Source organism: Fistularia commersonii, chromosome 26, assembly GCF_037954325.1.
Source record: "Fistularia commersonii isolate RoL2024-O1a breed Wild chromosome 26, RoL_Fcom_v1.0, whole genome shotgun sequence".
Lineage (NCBI taxonomy): Eukaryota > Metazoa > Chordata > Actinopteri > Syngnathiformes > Fistulariidae > Fistularia > Fistularia commersonii.
The window spans coordinates 1,877,501-1,895,424 of record NC_141309.1 but is presented as its reverse complement, the minus strand read 5'-3'; the positions used below and the strand labels follow the sequence as shown (position 1 = coordinate 1,895,424).

Here is a 17,924-nt window from a genome sequence, read left to right as displayed (position 1 = left end):
TGTGACTGAGGAGGCTTCTCCTCTCCGTGCACCATCAGCCCAAACATTCCCTGGTCAGCACATTCTGCACAACCCAGACGTTCATAGCTGTACAGCCGCCGCCGCCGCCACCTCACTCCAACACGCACACACACACACACACACCGCGAGATGACGTGCACAAAAAGTGTGTGGAGTTCAGAACATTGCGTGCCAAGAATCACCCGGGGACATCTTTTTTTTTTTTTTTTTTGCAACCACGTGACCCCGCCTACAGCGACAAGAGAAGCCAGACATCGGCCACTTATCTACCGACCGCCACCCTCTTCTTCCTCCTCCTCCTCCTCCTTCACTCCACCCATCAACAGCACAAGACCAGGCAAGCGTGAGAGGAGGCCCCGGTGATAGACGTGAAATGTGGCACGAAACGCAAGAGCCGGAGCCCCTCCGAAGCCCGGCACGTTGGCGTCTCGGCCTCGCGGCCCCGCCGGCGGTGCGGTTAACTCCCGGCATGCCGTGCAGGAACCCAGGCAGCTGTTCTCCAGAGAGGGAGGGAGGGAGGGAGGGAGGGAGGGATGGGCGGCGTGATCGGACAAAAACAAAATCTCCCCGTCGCGGAAGCAGATATGCATCACGTATCATTTCACGCTTCTATAAAAACTGAACCTGACTCTGGAATGTTGTTGTTTTTTTTTTTTTTTAAATCTATCATTTGATCATTTAATTTGAGCACGAAGCGAAAAAAAAAAAAAAAAAAGACGACCCCCGCTCCAAATTCAGATATCCAGATGGTTAGTATAATGTAATATACTGTGATATAATAACAAGACAATTACATCTTTGTGTCTGCGGGGTGGGTTTGGATAACCTTTAAATCCGCGCTACCCGCGCGATCCCCCGCCATTCTGAAACACGCCCTCCTGACCTTCCAATTAGAGCTCGGCTTCCCGACAGCGGAAACACGCTGACCCCCCCCGCCAACCCCCGCTTTCGGCTGCAGGCTTCGGACCGCTATTAAATCACGAAACGTGGGAAGACGCTCTCAAAAAACGACTGCACGTAAACACTTTTTCTTCGGAAGCATTCATGCATTCATTCATTCCTCATTAACATCACATAGAGACACCATTCATTCACTCAGTCACTCAAATGCCGTATAGAGACATAAAAATTCACTCACTCATAAATCCCAGAAAATTCATTCACAACTCATAGACAACCAACAATTCCCTCACTCATCCATACATCACACACACACAGCCATTTGTTTACATTCACGTCACATTAAGATAGATACCATTCACCCTCTCATTCACATGTCAGATGTAGACACAACAATTCACTCGTTCATCCGTAAGTCAGATAGAGACATTTATCCATTCATTCTTTCATTCACAGCTCATTCACAGCTAATTCACTCATATTGAGACAAAACAATTCACTCATTCATCCATACGTCATATAGAGACATACAACTCACAGCCATGTCACATAAGATAGACACCTTTCCCCCCTTCGTTCGCACACATAGAGAAATACGACAATTTACCAACTCCATCCTATGTCATAAAGACGTAAGAAAATGTATTCACACGTCATATAGAGACACAACAATTCACTCGCTCATCCAAACATCATATAGAGAGATATATAGTTCACTCTCTCATTCACAGCTCACATAGTGACATACAAGCATTCATTACATTACATTACATTACATTACATTACATTTGGCAGACGCTTTTATCCAAAGCGACTTACAATAAGGACATAAGGACTGCAAATAGCACTTGCAAATACAAGATGCACAGGAAATATACAGAACAGTAAGCTTGGGTTAGTGAGTTTTTTTTTTTTTTTTTACAAAGACGTGCTCAAACGTACACACACACACACACACACTGCATAGCATTCACTCACTCATTCATACATCATATAAAGACCTGCATCCATTCACTCTCATTCACATCACATAAAGACAGACGCCATTCACTGTCTCATCCACATGTAGAGGAAACCGGAGAACCCGGAGGAACCCCGGAGAACATGGAGACTCGGAATCCAACCTGGGACCTTCTAGCCGTGAGCGGGAGGCGCTAACCGCCGGCTAAACATGTTCATGTGATCGCAGGTGAGCGGAGGCCCGTTCGGTCAGCAGCTAAACGACAACATCTGCGGACGAAGCCTCAAAAAGAGTCGGCGGCGAATCCTCGGCTGACGTCCGATTGGACGTTCGAAACCATCACCATGACTCTGGGGTGGCGTTTCTCGATAAGACCTGTCCTTGAGCACCGTATAGCCGCTCGGCACGGAAAAACGCCGATAAATACGGCGCCGCGAATCCACGCACGCTGATATACGGGTGTATTTTTACGGCTCGGTATAAAAATTCCAAAACAGACAATCAGCGAGGTAATTAATGTCGAAATACGCCGATAGCGCGTCCGGCTGCTGTACGATGTAATTAGCGACGCCGTAATAAGCCATTATATCACATTAACGGCGGGACATTATTGGCATTCGGGGGCGGAGGGGCGCCGCGAAAGGTCACAGCGAAAAGATTCATCCGTTCAGACTCGGGGACAGGGACTGTCAACTCGAATTGAAAGTGAAACAATGCGGCGCCTCTCCGCGGCGAAGAGGGGGGGCGGGGAGGGGGTCCCCCAATTAATTTCACAGCGTGACGGAAGACGGATCTCATACCGGCGATCGACGGGGAAACTTCGCCGGCATATGGACGCAGCTAGGCGTCCTAGCGCCGGGAGGACCGACGGGGTATTTCACAAGGTGGGGGCGGCCATATTGTTTCGCTAACAGTTGCTCGAGGGTCGTTTACTGAACTTTCAGCCCGAAAACCCTTTTTCTCATCCCAGACGTCTCGGAAAAGGTGAGCGATACACGCTCGGAGAGAAAATAAAAAAAAAAAAACATCCATTGTTCCCTTTGCAATCTATTCCCCTTAATAGTCTATTAAGAATTTAAGCGCTACAAGAGATGGAGACGCCCGTCGGAAAGCAGTTAAACGCGGCGTTCAGCCGTCAGGACCAGAAAAACAATACCGGAAATCGATAGCGTGCTTGTAAACGCCGGCGTTTCGGGCGGGAAGGTGAATCTAAATTAGCAGTAACTTTGTAAATCTGAGATTAACAGGCGCTCTATCACTTATTGATTCACATTTATTACTTTTAATTGGGGGTTGGTTGGTGCAGGCTCCGTCTGCAGGAGTTGCGCGGGGGGCCGTAAATCGTTTTTTTTTTTTTTTTTTTATGAGTTTCCGGGACACCTCGCCGCTAATGTCTCCGCTCGGCGGTGGAATCTCAGCGGCTCGGGTTTAAAGATGCTTGTCGAGGGTTGAAAACATGTAGAAGGTTCAGTGGAGGCCAAACATGACAATGAGAGAGTGAATAGTTGAGTGGCTCCAAACGACATGGGAGCCAATGAATGCATACTTTCACTATTTCACGTAATCATACACATCACTTTTTAATTCACAATGGCTTATTATTAGTATTTTGTGAACTTCATGTCGACGTAGGATTGTGAGAAACTTCTTTTCCAATCCTCTCTCGGTCCAGTACATGCGGAGAAACTGACGATAAAGCTGTATTTGACTTTGAATGAGTGAATGGCTGCATGTCTATGTATTATGTGTGAATGAATGAGTGTATTTATGTATGTCTATGAATGAATGAATGAATGAATTGCTGCTGGTCTACACATGCCATGTGAATGAACAAGTGAATTTTTTATGTCTATGCATATGTGAATGAATGAATGATTTTTTTATATCAATGCATGACATGTGAGTGAGTGAATGAATGAATGAATTGCTGCATGTCTTCATATGACATGTGAATGAATGGGTGAATTTTTTTGTGTCTTTGCATGACATGTGCATGAATGAATTGCTGTATGTCTACATATGATGAGTGAATGAATAAGTGATTTTTGTATGTCTATGCATGACATGTGAACGAATGAATGAATGAATTGCTGTATGTCTACATATGACGTGTAAATGAATGCGTGAATTTTTGTATGTCTACACATGTCATGTGAATGAATTGGTTCATGTCTACATATGACATGTGAATGAATGAGTGAATGAATTGTAGATCTACATATGATCTGGGAATGAATGAGTGATTTTTTTATATGTCTATGCTTGACTTGTGAATGAATGAATGAATTGCTGCATGTCTGCATATGGCATGTGAATGAATGAGTGAATTCTTGTATGTCTACACATGACATGTGAATGAATGAGTGAATTGTATGTCAACATAACATGACATGTGAATGAATGATTTGCTGTAAGTCTACATTTGACATGTGAATGAATGAGTGGACTTTTGTATGTCTTTGCATGACATGTGAATGAATGAATGAATTTCTGTATGTCTGCATATGACGTGAATGAATGAGTGTATTCTTATATGTCCAAAGATGACATGAATGAGTGAATTTGTATGTGAAAGAGCGAATAGCTGTTTGTCTCTAAACAACGTGAACGAGTGCGCTAACGGTCGTCCGTCTCCATATGAGGTGAACGGTTAATCATCTCAACGCCTCTCTTGTGGCACCTTTGGAGCTAAAGAATGAATGAATGAATATTTGTGCTCAATCAGAGCAGGCCAGGAGGGAACAGCACTCCCTGCCTTCTCGCCCAGATGTTCTCCTTCACAGCTCCCGCCATCCTTTTCCTTTCGCGCTCCCTTCCGTCCTGCTCCGTCCCGTCCCGCCCACTCGCACTACCCGATCCCTCCATCAAAGCGGGGCCACTTTGCCAAACATGATCCCCGCCTGTTGTGTGTTGGTTTGGTTTTGGAGGAGCGGATTAAACAGTTTCCCCGCCGACCCTCTGATGTGGACCTTATCTCGGGTTTCTCCTGACACCGGCGGTGTCGTGGTGTTATTGGGAGCTAAAGGGGGCTTTGTTATGGAACACAAAAGGCAGAGCTAGGCGGCAGTTAGCGAGGCTTTGTCGCGGGTCAGAGAGGTGTTAAATAGACGGCACCTGGAGGCTGAGTTAACACCTTCTTCACCTGCAAACTCCGGCTTTCCAGGGCGGCGGAGGGGGGTCGGGGCTGAGACGTGGAAAGAGAAGGACGGCGTGGCGCTTGAAAAAAAGTGCTTTATTCACTCCGTCAAAATTCAATTCCATTCATTCATTTGTTCATTTTTTTGGAGGCGGGAAATCACAGGGGCGGCGATGGAGACTTTCAACCGTTCACCCTCCCATTCACACATCCTCAATTCACCCTTGCGTCTTTCAGAAATATACAACTATTCACCCTCTCATTTGCATCACACAGAAAAATACAAACCTTCATCCTCTCATTCACACATCAAATGGGGATTCACAATTATTCACCCTCACATCTCATAGAAATATACAACCATTCACCCTCTCATTCAAATATCATATCGAAATTTACAACTATTCACCCTCTCATTTGCATCATGGAAAAATACAAACCTTCATCCTCTCGTTCACATCATATAGGGATTTTCGAATTATTCACCCTCAAGTCACCCTTGCATCTTAATATAGAAATATACAACCATTCACCCTCTCATTCACATCATATGGACACGCAAGCATTCACCCTCTCATGTACATGTCGTATAAAGATGTGAAAACCTTCACCCTCTCATCCACATTTCATATAGGGATTCACAATTATTCACCCTCGCATATCATAGAAATATGCAACCATTCACCCTTTCATTCAAATGTCATATAGACATTTGCAACTATTCACCCTCTCATTTGCATCTCACAGAAAAATACAAATATTCATCCTCTCATTCCCGTGTCATAAATGAATTTTTTCCAATTATTCACCCTCAATTCACCTCTTATAAAAAATATACAACCATTCACCCTCTCATGTACATGTCGTATAAAGACGTGAAAACTTTCACCCTCTCATCCATATTTCATATTGGGATTTACAACTATTCACCCTCGCATCTTATAGAAATATACAACCATTCACCCTTTCATTGACAGGTCATATAGAGACGTGGAAACATTCACCCTCTCATTCACATCATATGGACACACAAGCATTCATCCTCTCATGTACATGTCGTATAAAGATGTGAAAATATTCACCCTCTCATCCCAATTCATATAGGGATTTACAACTATTCACCCTCGCATCTTATAGAAATATACAACCATTCACCCTTTCACTGACATGTCGTATAAAGACGTGGAAACATTCACCCTCTCATTCAGAAGTCACATAGGGATTCAAAACTATTCACCCTTTTTCCTTTACAAATGTATACAACCATTCATTCATATTGAGATATACGGCATTTAGCCACTTATTTCCATTTCTGAAGTCTCCAGCGAACCTTTGTGTGTTTGGAGAGGTTTGGACCTGAACCTGGAGACCCCGGAGGAACCCCACGCAGGCGTCCCCACCCGTCGGAATCGAACCAGGCACCTCCTCGCCGCGCGTCGGAAGCGCTAACCGCTGCGCCGCCGTGCCGCCAAATCCAATTCCTTTTCAGTGAAGTATTCGCCCACAGCGGCGCAGACCGGGGGTGGCGGGCGGCGGCGGCGGAGCTGGAGGGGGAGCAGACCACATTCTGGGTCAGCTCAGCGTCAGGCCTTGTTACTCTGGATCCCCATCTCCTCTCCATACCACCTCCTTTCATCCCCCTCTTATCCCCCTTTTATCCCCTTCTCCTCCATCACCTCCCCCCCCCTTGACTTGTCTGGCTGGCCTGCACACGCGATCCCCACGCTGGCTGGGCCTAAGCCCCGTAAAGGCTAACACAAGCTCAGTGTAAAAACTCCTATAGGGGCCCCACCTCCATCCAGCCGCCCTCCGACCCCCCCCCCCCCACATGCTGCCTGACTACACTTTCGCTTCACATTACTTCTGCTATTCTAACTTTTCCACTTCTGAGCGCTATCAATTATGCACTGAAATAACAGTGGGGCCCGGCCGCCGCCGCCGCCGCCAGACATAAAGGCCGATTACGGCGGTGAATAATTCAGCCGTCTCCGTTCCGCGTTCTCCTGAACGGCGAACGCAGATCGACGAAATATAAAGTTATGGATCGAACTGAATAGGGGCGAAGCTGCAGCTACCGATTCTCAAGAAGGTCCAAGTTCGGGTTTTAATGTCGTCCGCGTGGAGTTCCTCCGGGTTCCTCCGCCGGTCCAAAAACACGAAGGAGGTTCACTGGAGACCACGAATCATCCAGACGTGTGAACGAACGAATGAATGGTTGCGTGTCTCTAAACAACATGTGAATGAGAGGGTGAACGGTTGCGTGTCTCCAAAAAGCATGTGAATGACTGAGTGAATGTTGCATGTCTCCATTTGACACGTGAATGAGAGGGTGAATGGAGGTTTTATCTCTACGATGTGACTGACAGGGTGAATGGTTGAAGCGTCAACGCTTGTACGTCTCCATATTCTATGGTAATGAGCGAGTGAACGTCGTATGTCTCAAAATGAGATGTGAATGAGCGAGTGAATGGTTGTGTCTTTATATGCATGTGAATGAGAGGGTGAATAGTCGTATGCTTCCATGTGGTATGTGAATGAGAGGGTGAACGGCTGCATGTCTCCAAAAAGCATGTGAATGACTGGGTGAATGTTGCATGTCTCCATTTGACATGTGAATGAGAGGGTGAATGAAGGTTTTCTCTATATGATGTGACTGACAGGGTGAATGGTTGAAGCGTTAACGCTTGTGCGTCTCCATATTCTATGGGAATGAGCGAGTGAATGTTGTATGTCTCAAAATGAGATGTGAATGAGAGGGTGAATAGTCGTATGCTTCCATGTGGTATGTGAATGAGAGGGTGAGTGATGGTTGTATGATGTGAATGAGAGGATGAATGGCGGTATATCTCTATTTGACATGTCAATAGTTGTACGTCTACATGCATGTGAATGTGGTTTCTTTATGTGAAAATGCGATTGACAGGTGAGCCCTGACTGCAGGATAAGCAGAATGGAGAATAAATGAACGAATGTTCTTTAGAACCAGAAGAGAAGCTGATCCAAGAGTCCTTCAAATCTTTTCCAACCATCTCCACGTGTGCTTCTGGAGGGGGGGAACGAGAAGGAGGTGGCAGTGGGGAGGGTTGGGGGTCTTATTTGTGCTTCCGTTTTGCATGCAACGTCTAATCCCGCCTGGAATGTCTCCAGCCGTGGAGCCCGAAGAACAGAACAGCAGGTGAAACCAAACTCTCCGAGGACTCAGTTATTCCTGTAGTTTCACCGTAAAGCCTCCAAAACTCAAATGTACAGGCGGGAGGGAGGGAGGGAGGGAGGGAGGGAGGGGGAGGAGGTTACCAGGATTAATTATTTCTTCCTTTTTATTTCAAAAAATGAAATGAATGATAAAAACCAATAAAGTAACACAATTTTTTTTTTTTTTTTTTTTGTTCTGCCATAAAGCATCTGTAACAGCCGCCACCTTTGTAACGACATTTCTTAAAAATGGGAAAAATGGAGGAGCTGATCTACTAATGGCTGAGAAACACACACACACACACACACACACTCTCCGGTAAGTAAAAAAAAAAAAAAAAAAAAAAAAAAAAAGGAAAAGCCTGCAGGTGGTTTTAAATCGGTAGAATGACAGAAAACGCCTCGCCGGACGGGATCCTCACCACGCCGCTCAGGCCGGGTGGCGTTTCTGCCACCTAAGTAATCTATTTTAGTCCTGTTTTGCTTTTCCCCGGCCAGATTAAAACATTAAAACACACACACACACACACATCGGAGGATGCAGCCACCTCTGTTTATCTGGAGGGGCTCAGGCCACTTCGGGGACTCCCCTTAAGTCTCACTTATCTCATTAGACCCCTTAAATCTGATTCATATGAATGCCGGCGGAGGCCGAGCGCCGGGCCTTCTCGAGGAAGGAGTGGGGAAGATGAGGGGGCGGCGGGCGATGGCGGAGGGACGGGGGGTGTTTTGTGTCTCCGGACAATGAGCTGATGGCTTTTTAAGCCTCTCGGCGGCTCGGGGTTCGACCGCGGTCGCCGTCACGGGACGGGACGCCGTTTAAAGGCCCGGAGGAGGAGAACAAACAAGCTGAGAAAACGCAGCATCTCCCGCAATCTGAGCGACAACGGAGAAATAATCAAGTGGCCCCGGCGAAAACACTGCATGAGTGTGTGTGTGTGTGTGTGTGTGTGTGTGTGTGTGTGTGTGTGTGCTTGCATATTTGGGTACGTGGGACCGGACCGGTCGAAGCCGGGCTCGGATGAAACCAGAGGGTGAAGATGGGATTTATCACACATTACCGGGATCAGATTTTTTTTTTTTTCTTCCAGGGGGCCAAACACACACACACACACACCATGGGGTTTCACACTGGAATACCAACCACGACCAGACGGGCAGACACTCACATACACACACACACACACACACACACACACACATACAACTGTAACTTCACAAAAACGTGAAATTCGGGTCAAGAATAGCACAACGTGCACACTTGTACTTCTTCTGGGGTTGGATCAGGACACACACACACACACACACCCACACACACACACACACACACACACTTTTGCTCACACACTACGGATCCAGCTGGATTTTGCATGCATGCACGAGATGCCAATATAGCAACAGGCAGATGTGGACAATGTGTACACGTGGAAGGAGAGGGTTGATAACACACCTGCAACTGAATACACACACACACTATCTCACACACATCATTCACATGTTGGGGGGGGGGGGGGGGGGCATGGACACGCATCACGCTATGACCTTCATCGGCAGAGGGCGTCTACTCTCAACGGCTAAATAGTCAATTTGTCTCAGCGGTAGATTTTATCTTCATCCATCACACGTTTGACTGAAAACATCCATTAAGCCATTGCATCACACACACTGTCACATCTATATATATATAGATATATATAGATGTATATATATCTATATATATCTATATTATCTATATATGAGATGAGATGATGCGATAGAGGTACTTTGATGATCCCATGCCTGGGAAATTGTTTTGCAGCAACACCAAGACATACAAGGACATACAAGGATGTAGAAAATAAATAAAATCTGAAGTGTAGAAGTAAACAAGTCTCTCATATTTACAAATATACCGGCGTAAATAATAAGTAAATTGGTAACGTAAAGCAGTGCAGTAACTGATTCGAGGGAGTTAGGAAAGAATTCATGTAAATTTTCTGCTGGAGGAGCAGCTCTGCTGTGGGGGGGCTGGTCAGGGATGTCCATGATGCAAGACACTTTCTGAAGGATCCTCCTTTCCACCTTAAATATATATATTTTGTAAAATGCGGTTTTCAAGTGAGATATCACAGCTAACTTGCAGCAGGGAGGAAAAGCACCGGCTCCCCCACAAACACTGGTGCAGGATTATTTGTCTGGATTATGAATAAATGAAAAAGACAAAATATAGAATAGAAAAATCCTGATAAATAAATAAAAATCACTGAATAATATATAAATAATATATACGTATTTAATTTATTTATTTTTCTCATTGATAGACAGGAGCGTCTCAGAAAATTTGAATATTGCGATAAAGTTCTTTATCTTCTGTAATGCTATTAAAAAACAAAAATTACTTTTTCATGATATTATAAAATTTTGAGATAGGATTTTGGAGTTTTCTTAAGATGTAAGCCATAATCAGCAATATTAAAGTAATAAAAGGCTTGAGATATTTCAGTTGATTCGTAATGAATCCAAAATGCATGACATTTTTGTTTTTGTAATTGCATTACAGAAGATAAAGAACTTTATCACAATATTTTAATTTTCTGAGACAGCCCTATATATATATATATATATATATATATATATATATATATATATATATAATCTGTTTATATTATTATTGAATTATTATGATTTTTTTTTCAATGATTTTTTTTTTCTTTTTCACCTATACTTTTATCTATTTTTTTTTTTTAAATATACTTTTTTAAAATATACATATTTATAAAATTTTAAAAAGTAGGGGTCTGACCCTGCACAGGCTTAAACCCCCCTCCACATCCAACCTCTTCGCCCCCTTGTGTCGGAAACCCCAGACTGCGAAGAGACTCCTGGACCGGGTGAAGACCCGAGTGTTCCCCAGTCGGACTCCTGCCAACCGTCGCTGCCAGGGAGACCCCGCCGAGGCGGCTTCTGATTGGCTCTCGCGTCTTCACTCATATGCAAATGCAGCGTGTGCCTTTGTGCAGAGGCGTAAACGCTGTTTGCGAAGCCGGCGGCGGGTCGGATGACGGAGGTCTCCTCGCGATCGGGGAGTCGGACCCGATTGGTTGATCCGAACGGCTCGATTTGAATTCTGCACCTCGGCCTCCTCCGGGCCACGCTAACTTACGACACGTCTCCGGCTGGCGGCGCACGTTCGCTTTGGCAGCGAACGGGAGGATGCTAGCTAGCTCGCTCCTAGCCGGGCCAATTTTGAAGGCAAGATTGGCGGTTTAGCGGCCTTTCGGGTCAAGCGCAACAACACGCTAACACGGGCGGACATTTTTTTTTCTCGAAACCTCCGTCGACCCCTGCGCTATTATCCTATTTCACCGACATTCAGAACCGATCCCGAGCGGAGGATCCCACCGCTGCCCGACCCGACCTCGAGCGCGATAGCATAATAGCGCTAACTTCCAGTAAGGGGCTTGCGTGGGCTATCCAAGGACTACGAGCGACCCTTTATGACTATTTCTTTTTTACTATTATCCATAAAAAATTTACATGTGTGCAAGTGGAGACGGCAGACGGCGTTCGCTCCGAGAGGAAGCAGACCTCGCCCACGGCGGGGCTCGCCTCCCCGGCCCGTCTGCGAAGACGAATGGCTTCATGAGTCATTTAGAACCGGGCTAAAACCTGTCAATTAGGTCTTTATTCACAGGCCGCTCCTCCTCTGGGATCTATTCTCCACACCGCTGCCCGGCTAGAAAAACACCCCCCCCGCAGACCCCCAAGTTAAATAAGGAAAATGCCAGAGCGAGGTCCGAGGCCAGCCTAGCATGAAAGGAGTTATCTATGGAAAATGTGTCTGGAAATATATTTAAAAAAAAAAAAAAAATCCCCAACAATCTCACATTTTCCAGCTGAGGAGCGACAAAGAGAGGATTTAAGAAAAAAAAAAAAAAAAAACGGGAGCCGCCGCCGCCGCCGCCGCCGCCGCCGGCCGGCCTCCCCGTCCGCCTCGGCCCGTAAACGCCGTAGGAAATCGGCAGCAAATGAGCTTAACAAGGTCAGATCTACCGGAGCGGCGTGAAACGGGGCGAATGCGTGCGGCCGCCATCGCAGCTGCGCGGCGGCGGCGGCGGCGGAGGGCGAAAGATGAGGAGGAGGAAGAGCTCCACTCAGCAGCTCCCCTCTCTGGACAGGGGTGAGAGATCAGCCCGACAGCTGCCTCCCGACCTCCATCTTGGAGCGGGAGCTGAAGACGGATACGTCGGCGCCATTTTCAGGGTCTACCAGGCCGCGGCGGAGGGGCGGGGCCGGTCGGAACTGGGATCGGCGTCGGTATCCGCGCGTTACTCTAATTGCCGTTCCCTTGGCAACCGCGGGAGGTCATTAAGCGACGAGAGGCGACGTGAAGAAATCCCGCAGACGCGGCGGGCATGTTGGCGAGTTAAAACCCAATATGGTGGCGGGTCGGACAGATCGCCGGGCTGATAGCGGCGTCTCGCCTGACCTCGGGGTGATCGCTCTGAAAACCAAAACCAAGAGATCCGGTTCCATTAGGGATTTTTTTTTAATTTTTTTAAAAAGGGGAACGTGCCAGCGAAAGGAAGCCGGGGGCTGAATATCATCCGTATCTTTAAAAACATCACCCAGGTGGTGATAACTGTTAAAAAAAATAAAATAAAAAAAAAAAAGAAAATTATTATAAAAAACATTAAAGATAAAATAAAAAAAATAAAAAAAACAGGGATTTTTTTTTAAAAAACAACACCAACCAACAAGGGAATCAGTTTGTCACATGATAACTTTGCACCGCGATATTTAGATGTAGATTTTTTGCTGTTTTACCAGGTGGAAGCTAGTTTGCATCAGCAACATGTTCAAGGCCACGTCGGGGCCGTCGCGCCCCCCCGACGCCAGGGGCCCCTTCCGGCCGCCGCAGAGCCGAGGGTCCCCTCTTTCTCTCTCTCTCTCTCTTTCTCCCTCTCTCTCTCTCTCTCTCTCTCTCTCTCGGCTCGCCGGCGAGCAGCTGCTCTGCCGGGCTCGCCGGCCGAGCGGCGGCTGCTGCCTGCTGGGCCCCGTTTTTTCCAGCTGATAGAAGAGAAAATAAAGCGGCCTGATTTAATTAGAAATATCTGGCGGGGATTAAAGTTACCTGGCGGTTTAAAGTAAACTCCTCAACCGCAAGGCGCTTTCTTTATTCATTTATTCATTTGAATTATTTTATTTATGCATTTCATTAATTTTTTTGGCGGTAAGGTATTTATTCGACTCGTGTATTTGAGAAGCGACTTATTTCTTTATTTCATTTATTTGTGGCGAATTTATTTCTTTCGCTAAATTATTTGCGGGGGTCAATGTTAGTTTTTGCTTGTTTTTTAATGTATTGCTGCAGCAATTTATATATTTATTTAATTCATTTTTGCAGGAATTTCTTTTTTAATGATTTTTTTCCGTGGAGGAAATGTATATATTTAACTAATGTATTTATTTGACTGATTGGTGCGGGAGTTTATTTATTCAAAAAATACATATTTGTGCAGGACTTTATTTATTTATTTTATATGTCTTGTGCAGGAATTTATTTATTGAACAAATTTATTTGAGCGTGAATTTATAATTCTATTTTATTTATTTGTGCAGGAATTAATTCATTTTTCTGTGCTTGCATTCACATCCCTACTTAACCCATTCGCGTGGAAATGTATTTATTTATTAACATTTTTTTTTCAGCGTGAATTTATTGATTCATTCATTCATTATCTTTACCGCTATTTCCCGCGCTCGGGGTCACGGGGGCCACATTTCCAGACACGTTCGCCCTCTCCTTACCTTCTCATGCAGAGACAAAGACACACTCACCCCGTCATTCATCGGTCTAGACAACGTCGGGTCTGCGGGAGGAACCCTGAGGAACCCCACGCAGAAACGGAGAGAAGATGGAGGCTCCAAACAGAAAGGCTGATTCATTCATTCATTCATTCATGCATGAGAGAAAGAGGGGGGAGACAACAGATGAGTTTCTGATGCAATGATTATCAGGGCAGGACGGACAGGTAACGTTCCACAAAGGGGCCCGAGTCAGTATTCACACACACACACACACACACACACACACACACACACAAAGCTGACAAGACGCTCGTTCATGTCCGACCAGGTAATGAGGAGTCCCGGGGAGAGGAGGTGTCATTATCCTTTTCTTTTTTTTTATCCGGCCATCACAAAGGAGAGGAAAGCAACACGACTCCGACTACACGGCCTATTTGTTGCCCCGCGTGCACGCTGATGTGCACGTTCGAACACGCTGACGTGCACGCTCGAACACGAAACCCCCTGCGCAGACGAAGACGAGTCCGGATACCGGAAAAAAAAGCCCGTCTGCAACGGGTCGGGGTTTTTTTTAACATTTCGGAGGCTCAGCAGCAAAACCCATTGGTGTGTGTGTGTGTGTGTGTGTGTGCATGTGTGTGTGACCTCTCAGTCTGCGTGACCTCTAAGAGCCTTTTCGAGCGTGGATTCGAGGGGGAATATCTGATAGCATTAACTCGCTTTCTCGGGAAAGGAGACATGCTGGCATCATTAGGGTTCCTCAGACCCTGCAGACGGTGTGTGTGTGTGTGTGTGTGTGTGTGTGTGTGTTGTAGGACGTGTCCTGGCTCTCTTAAGAACCAGGGGTAGAAGTTTGGGGCAAGCGGTGTGACGAACAGGTCGAATACGAAGCCGGTGGAGGCCTTTTTGATTCGCCGTGAAGATCCTCGCTGTGTCGACACGAGCGCGACCCGGACGCGACCTCCACGCCGTCGCCCGCGAACCTCCACGCCGTAAAACACCCGTGCTTTCAAACAACGCGCGCATAAACAGCCTTTTTTTTTTTTTAAGCAGCTGATTCAAAGCTCGGGGGAGTCGTTTTTTCTTCTCATTCGCTTCCTGTCGGCGGTACTATCAGCTCGCCGAGGCCGTGTTTGCGTTCGCCGCCAGTTTCCTGGAGCCGTGAACAAACCCAGGACACGCCGGTTAACCTTCCCAGCGACGCCCCCGAGGAAGTGACCCGCCGTTTATGAGCCGAGTCGTCAATAAGACCAGTTCCCCCCCTCCCTGTTCTTGCTCCGGCAGTTGTTGCGTTACCTCTCTGGCACCCCCCCCCCCGCCTCGCCGCCGCCGCCACCAACGCCGCCGCCTCGAACCCGCAGGGGTGAGAGTCACACAAACTGTATTCGGGGTAAGTAGAACGGAGCGACTGGTATTAGGAGCGTTATTACCTCCTCAAACCTGTTTCCCTCCCCGAGGGCGAGCCGGAGCTTCAGACGCACACCGGGCTCAGGAGGCTATCCATTTCCCAGATTAGACACACACACACACACACACTCACAGAGCGGCCCGGTGCGCGACGCCGTTCTCTGGTTCCTTCCCGGACGTGGGGTTCACTTGGAATCTACAAACTTGTGTTTGGAAGGAGCGGCGGCTCCCCTGTTTGCACCCCGGACCACGAAGAGCTGCAAAACTTCCACTGGAGATATATTACTATGTCAGTCGGGGCAGTTTTCTGGTACATCCCATAATATTCATCATCCCGATATTCGTTTTTTGTGTTTTCTAAATGTTCATTTTTTTTTTTTTTTCAATTTCTATTTAATTTTCTTCTTGATTCCAACTCGGGCCAGGAAACTTGGGAAAGGACAATAAAGAGGGATCTTATTCTGAAGTCGTCCGACGACTGACGTCAGGCAGCGTTTTCAGCTCTCGTCCAGAAACAATTAAACACAGACAAAGTTTAAATGATCATCTGGTTTCTACTATATGAAAAAAACATTTTAAATTAAAATATATTGATATTAGAAAAGCAGAATTCTGTTTTTTCAAAATAAGTTACTGGGCTCAAGAAAATCCTGGTGACGGCTGGAGGTTCAAAAAAGGGGGGGTTTCAAGATAAGATAAGATAAGATAAGATAAGATAAGATAAGATAAGATAAGATAAGATAAGATAAAGAGAGATTCAGTCCCAACACGTTTTTTTAACCCTAATATAAATCGTCTATTTTACAATTAATTTTGTGTAAAATTAAAACTAAATTTATGAAATCAAAAATATAAAATTACGAAGGACACAATTATATAGTTTTGGCTGCAACAATAATTCAATTTTAAAACTTTACTTTTTGTTTTAGAACTTTGACACAATACAACACTGAGGGGATTAAATGTAGAAAAGAGTTGTAATTATTTAAAAAAAATCTTTACTTTACATGAAAGGGATTTAGAGATTGTTGGTGGAATAAAATAAAATAAATAAAAGGGATTTGGTCTTTTTTTTTACTTTTAGTTTCTCCACCCCCACGTTTCTTTTTTTGTCATTCGCCGATTCGTCCCTTCGTATGTTTTAAAAGTTGATTTTCAGATTGTTTTTTTTTTTTAAGGAAAAGAAAAAATAAAAAGAAAAGAAGAGAGGAAAGAGAAAAGGAAAAAAAAAAAAAGTTCCGAGTACCGGGCTCCGGGCGGAGGCCGCCCCGCCGCTCGGCCGCGTCGGACGCGCCTTCCGCCGGCTTGCATAACCCGCCTCGCCCGGGGGGGGGGCGGATTTACGCACGGTTCTCCCTGCACGTCCCCTCCGGTTCCCCCTCGTTGAACTTAAACTAATTTAAACCAATTTCAATCGCAAAACTTCACCCCCGCACGGCGGCCCGTCCGAACCCGCCCTCCCGGTGTCGGCGGCGGACGCCCGGAGGAACGGTTGCTCCTCCTCGTCTTTACGCACGGCGGCTGCAGTCGCTGCACCTTTTTCCACCTGCAGACGCGTTTATTTCCAAAAAAGAAAAAAGAAAAAGGTGGAATAAGGAGGAGCTGGTGCCCTTACCTGGTGTTGCTCTGGTTCCAGAAGACGGCGTAGCGGTCGGCCACCACCTTGGAGCCGGGCTCCTGGCTAAAAACACACATCCACAGCACCAGGCAGACCAGCAGCACCATTTCCACTTGCAGCATCACTACGGCGCGTTAGTTCCTCCTCGGCGTGGGTTCGGCGGGTTTGCACAGGTGACGAGTCTCACTCACATGTGCGTGTGTGCGTGCGTGTGTGTGTGTGTTTCTGGCGCAGTTCTCTCAAGGCTCAGCTGCACAGACTGCGCGGAAACATGGAGCGCCTGGAGGAAGTTGAGGTGATGCCTCCTCCCTCCACCACCACCACCACCACCACCACCTCCTTCTCCACGACCACCACCTCGGAGATCGGGCGGCGGGAGCGGGGTTGCCGGTTCGGTTTCCGAGCCGAGCCGGAGGCGGCTTGTCAAAAAAAGGAAAAAGAAAAAAAAAAATCGCGGCGGAGCTCCGCGGCTGGGGGGGCCAGCCGGACGACGCGCAGCCGCCTCCGGTGCCGCTGGCTCGGCTTGGCTTCGGTCACCCCCCCGCTGGCTCTGGTTCCGGGCTCGGTGCGCGGACGCCGCACGTCAGTTCTCCATGTCCCGGGAACTTTTCAGGACGCGGACGGGAGGTGGAAATCTTAGATCCTCCCCTCTCTTATCCCGCCCGTCCGATTAAAAAATAAAAATGAAAAAAAAAAAAAATAAATCGATAAATCAGCGGCGCTCCTGGTCGGCGGGCTGCCCGGAGGAGTGGCGGCCGCGGCGGGGAGGGTCCCTGCGGGGGCTGCGTCGCGTCTTCCCGGCCGTCAAGCGGAGACACTTGTTTATGTCCGCATCCCGGTGTGCGTCCTCCTCATATATAAGCCATCACGCACACACACGCACACACACACGCATGAAG

At 46.8% G+C, this 17,924-nt stretch overlaps 1 protein-coding gene across 2 annotated transcripts in view; it reads right to left on the bottom strand.

Annotated features, from left to right (window-relative positions):
- The window catches only part of efna5b (ephrin-A5b), a 112,149-nt gene that overhangs the window by 94,115 nt on the left and 110 nt on the right, over window positions 1–17,924 (bottom strand). The window contains exon 1 of one of the 2 annotated variants that reach the window (XM_086173395.1): window positions 17,023–17,924. This exon is cut by the window's right edge and continues 110 nt beyond it. In XM_086173395.1, coding sequence (XP_086029521.1) covers window positions 17,023–17,147 — 125 coding nt within the window. In that variant the 5' untranslated portion in view covers window positions 17,148–17,924. The remainder of the gene's footprint in view (window positions 1–17,022) is intronic. The other variant, XM_086173396.1, reaches the window with a different exon arrangement.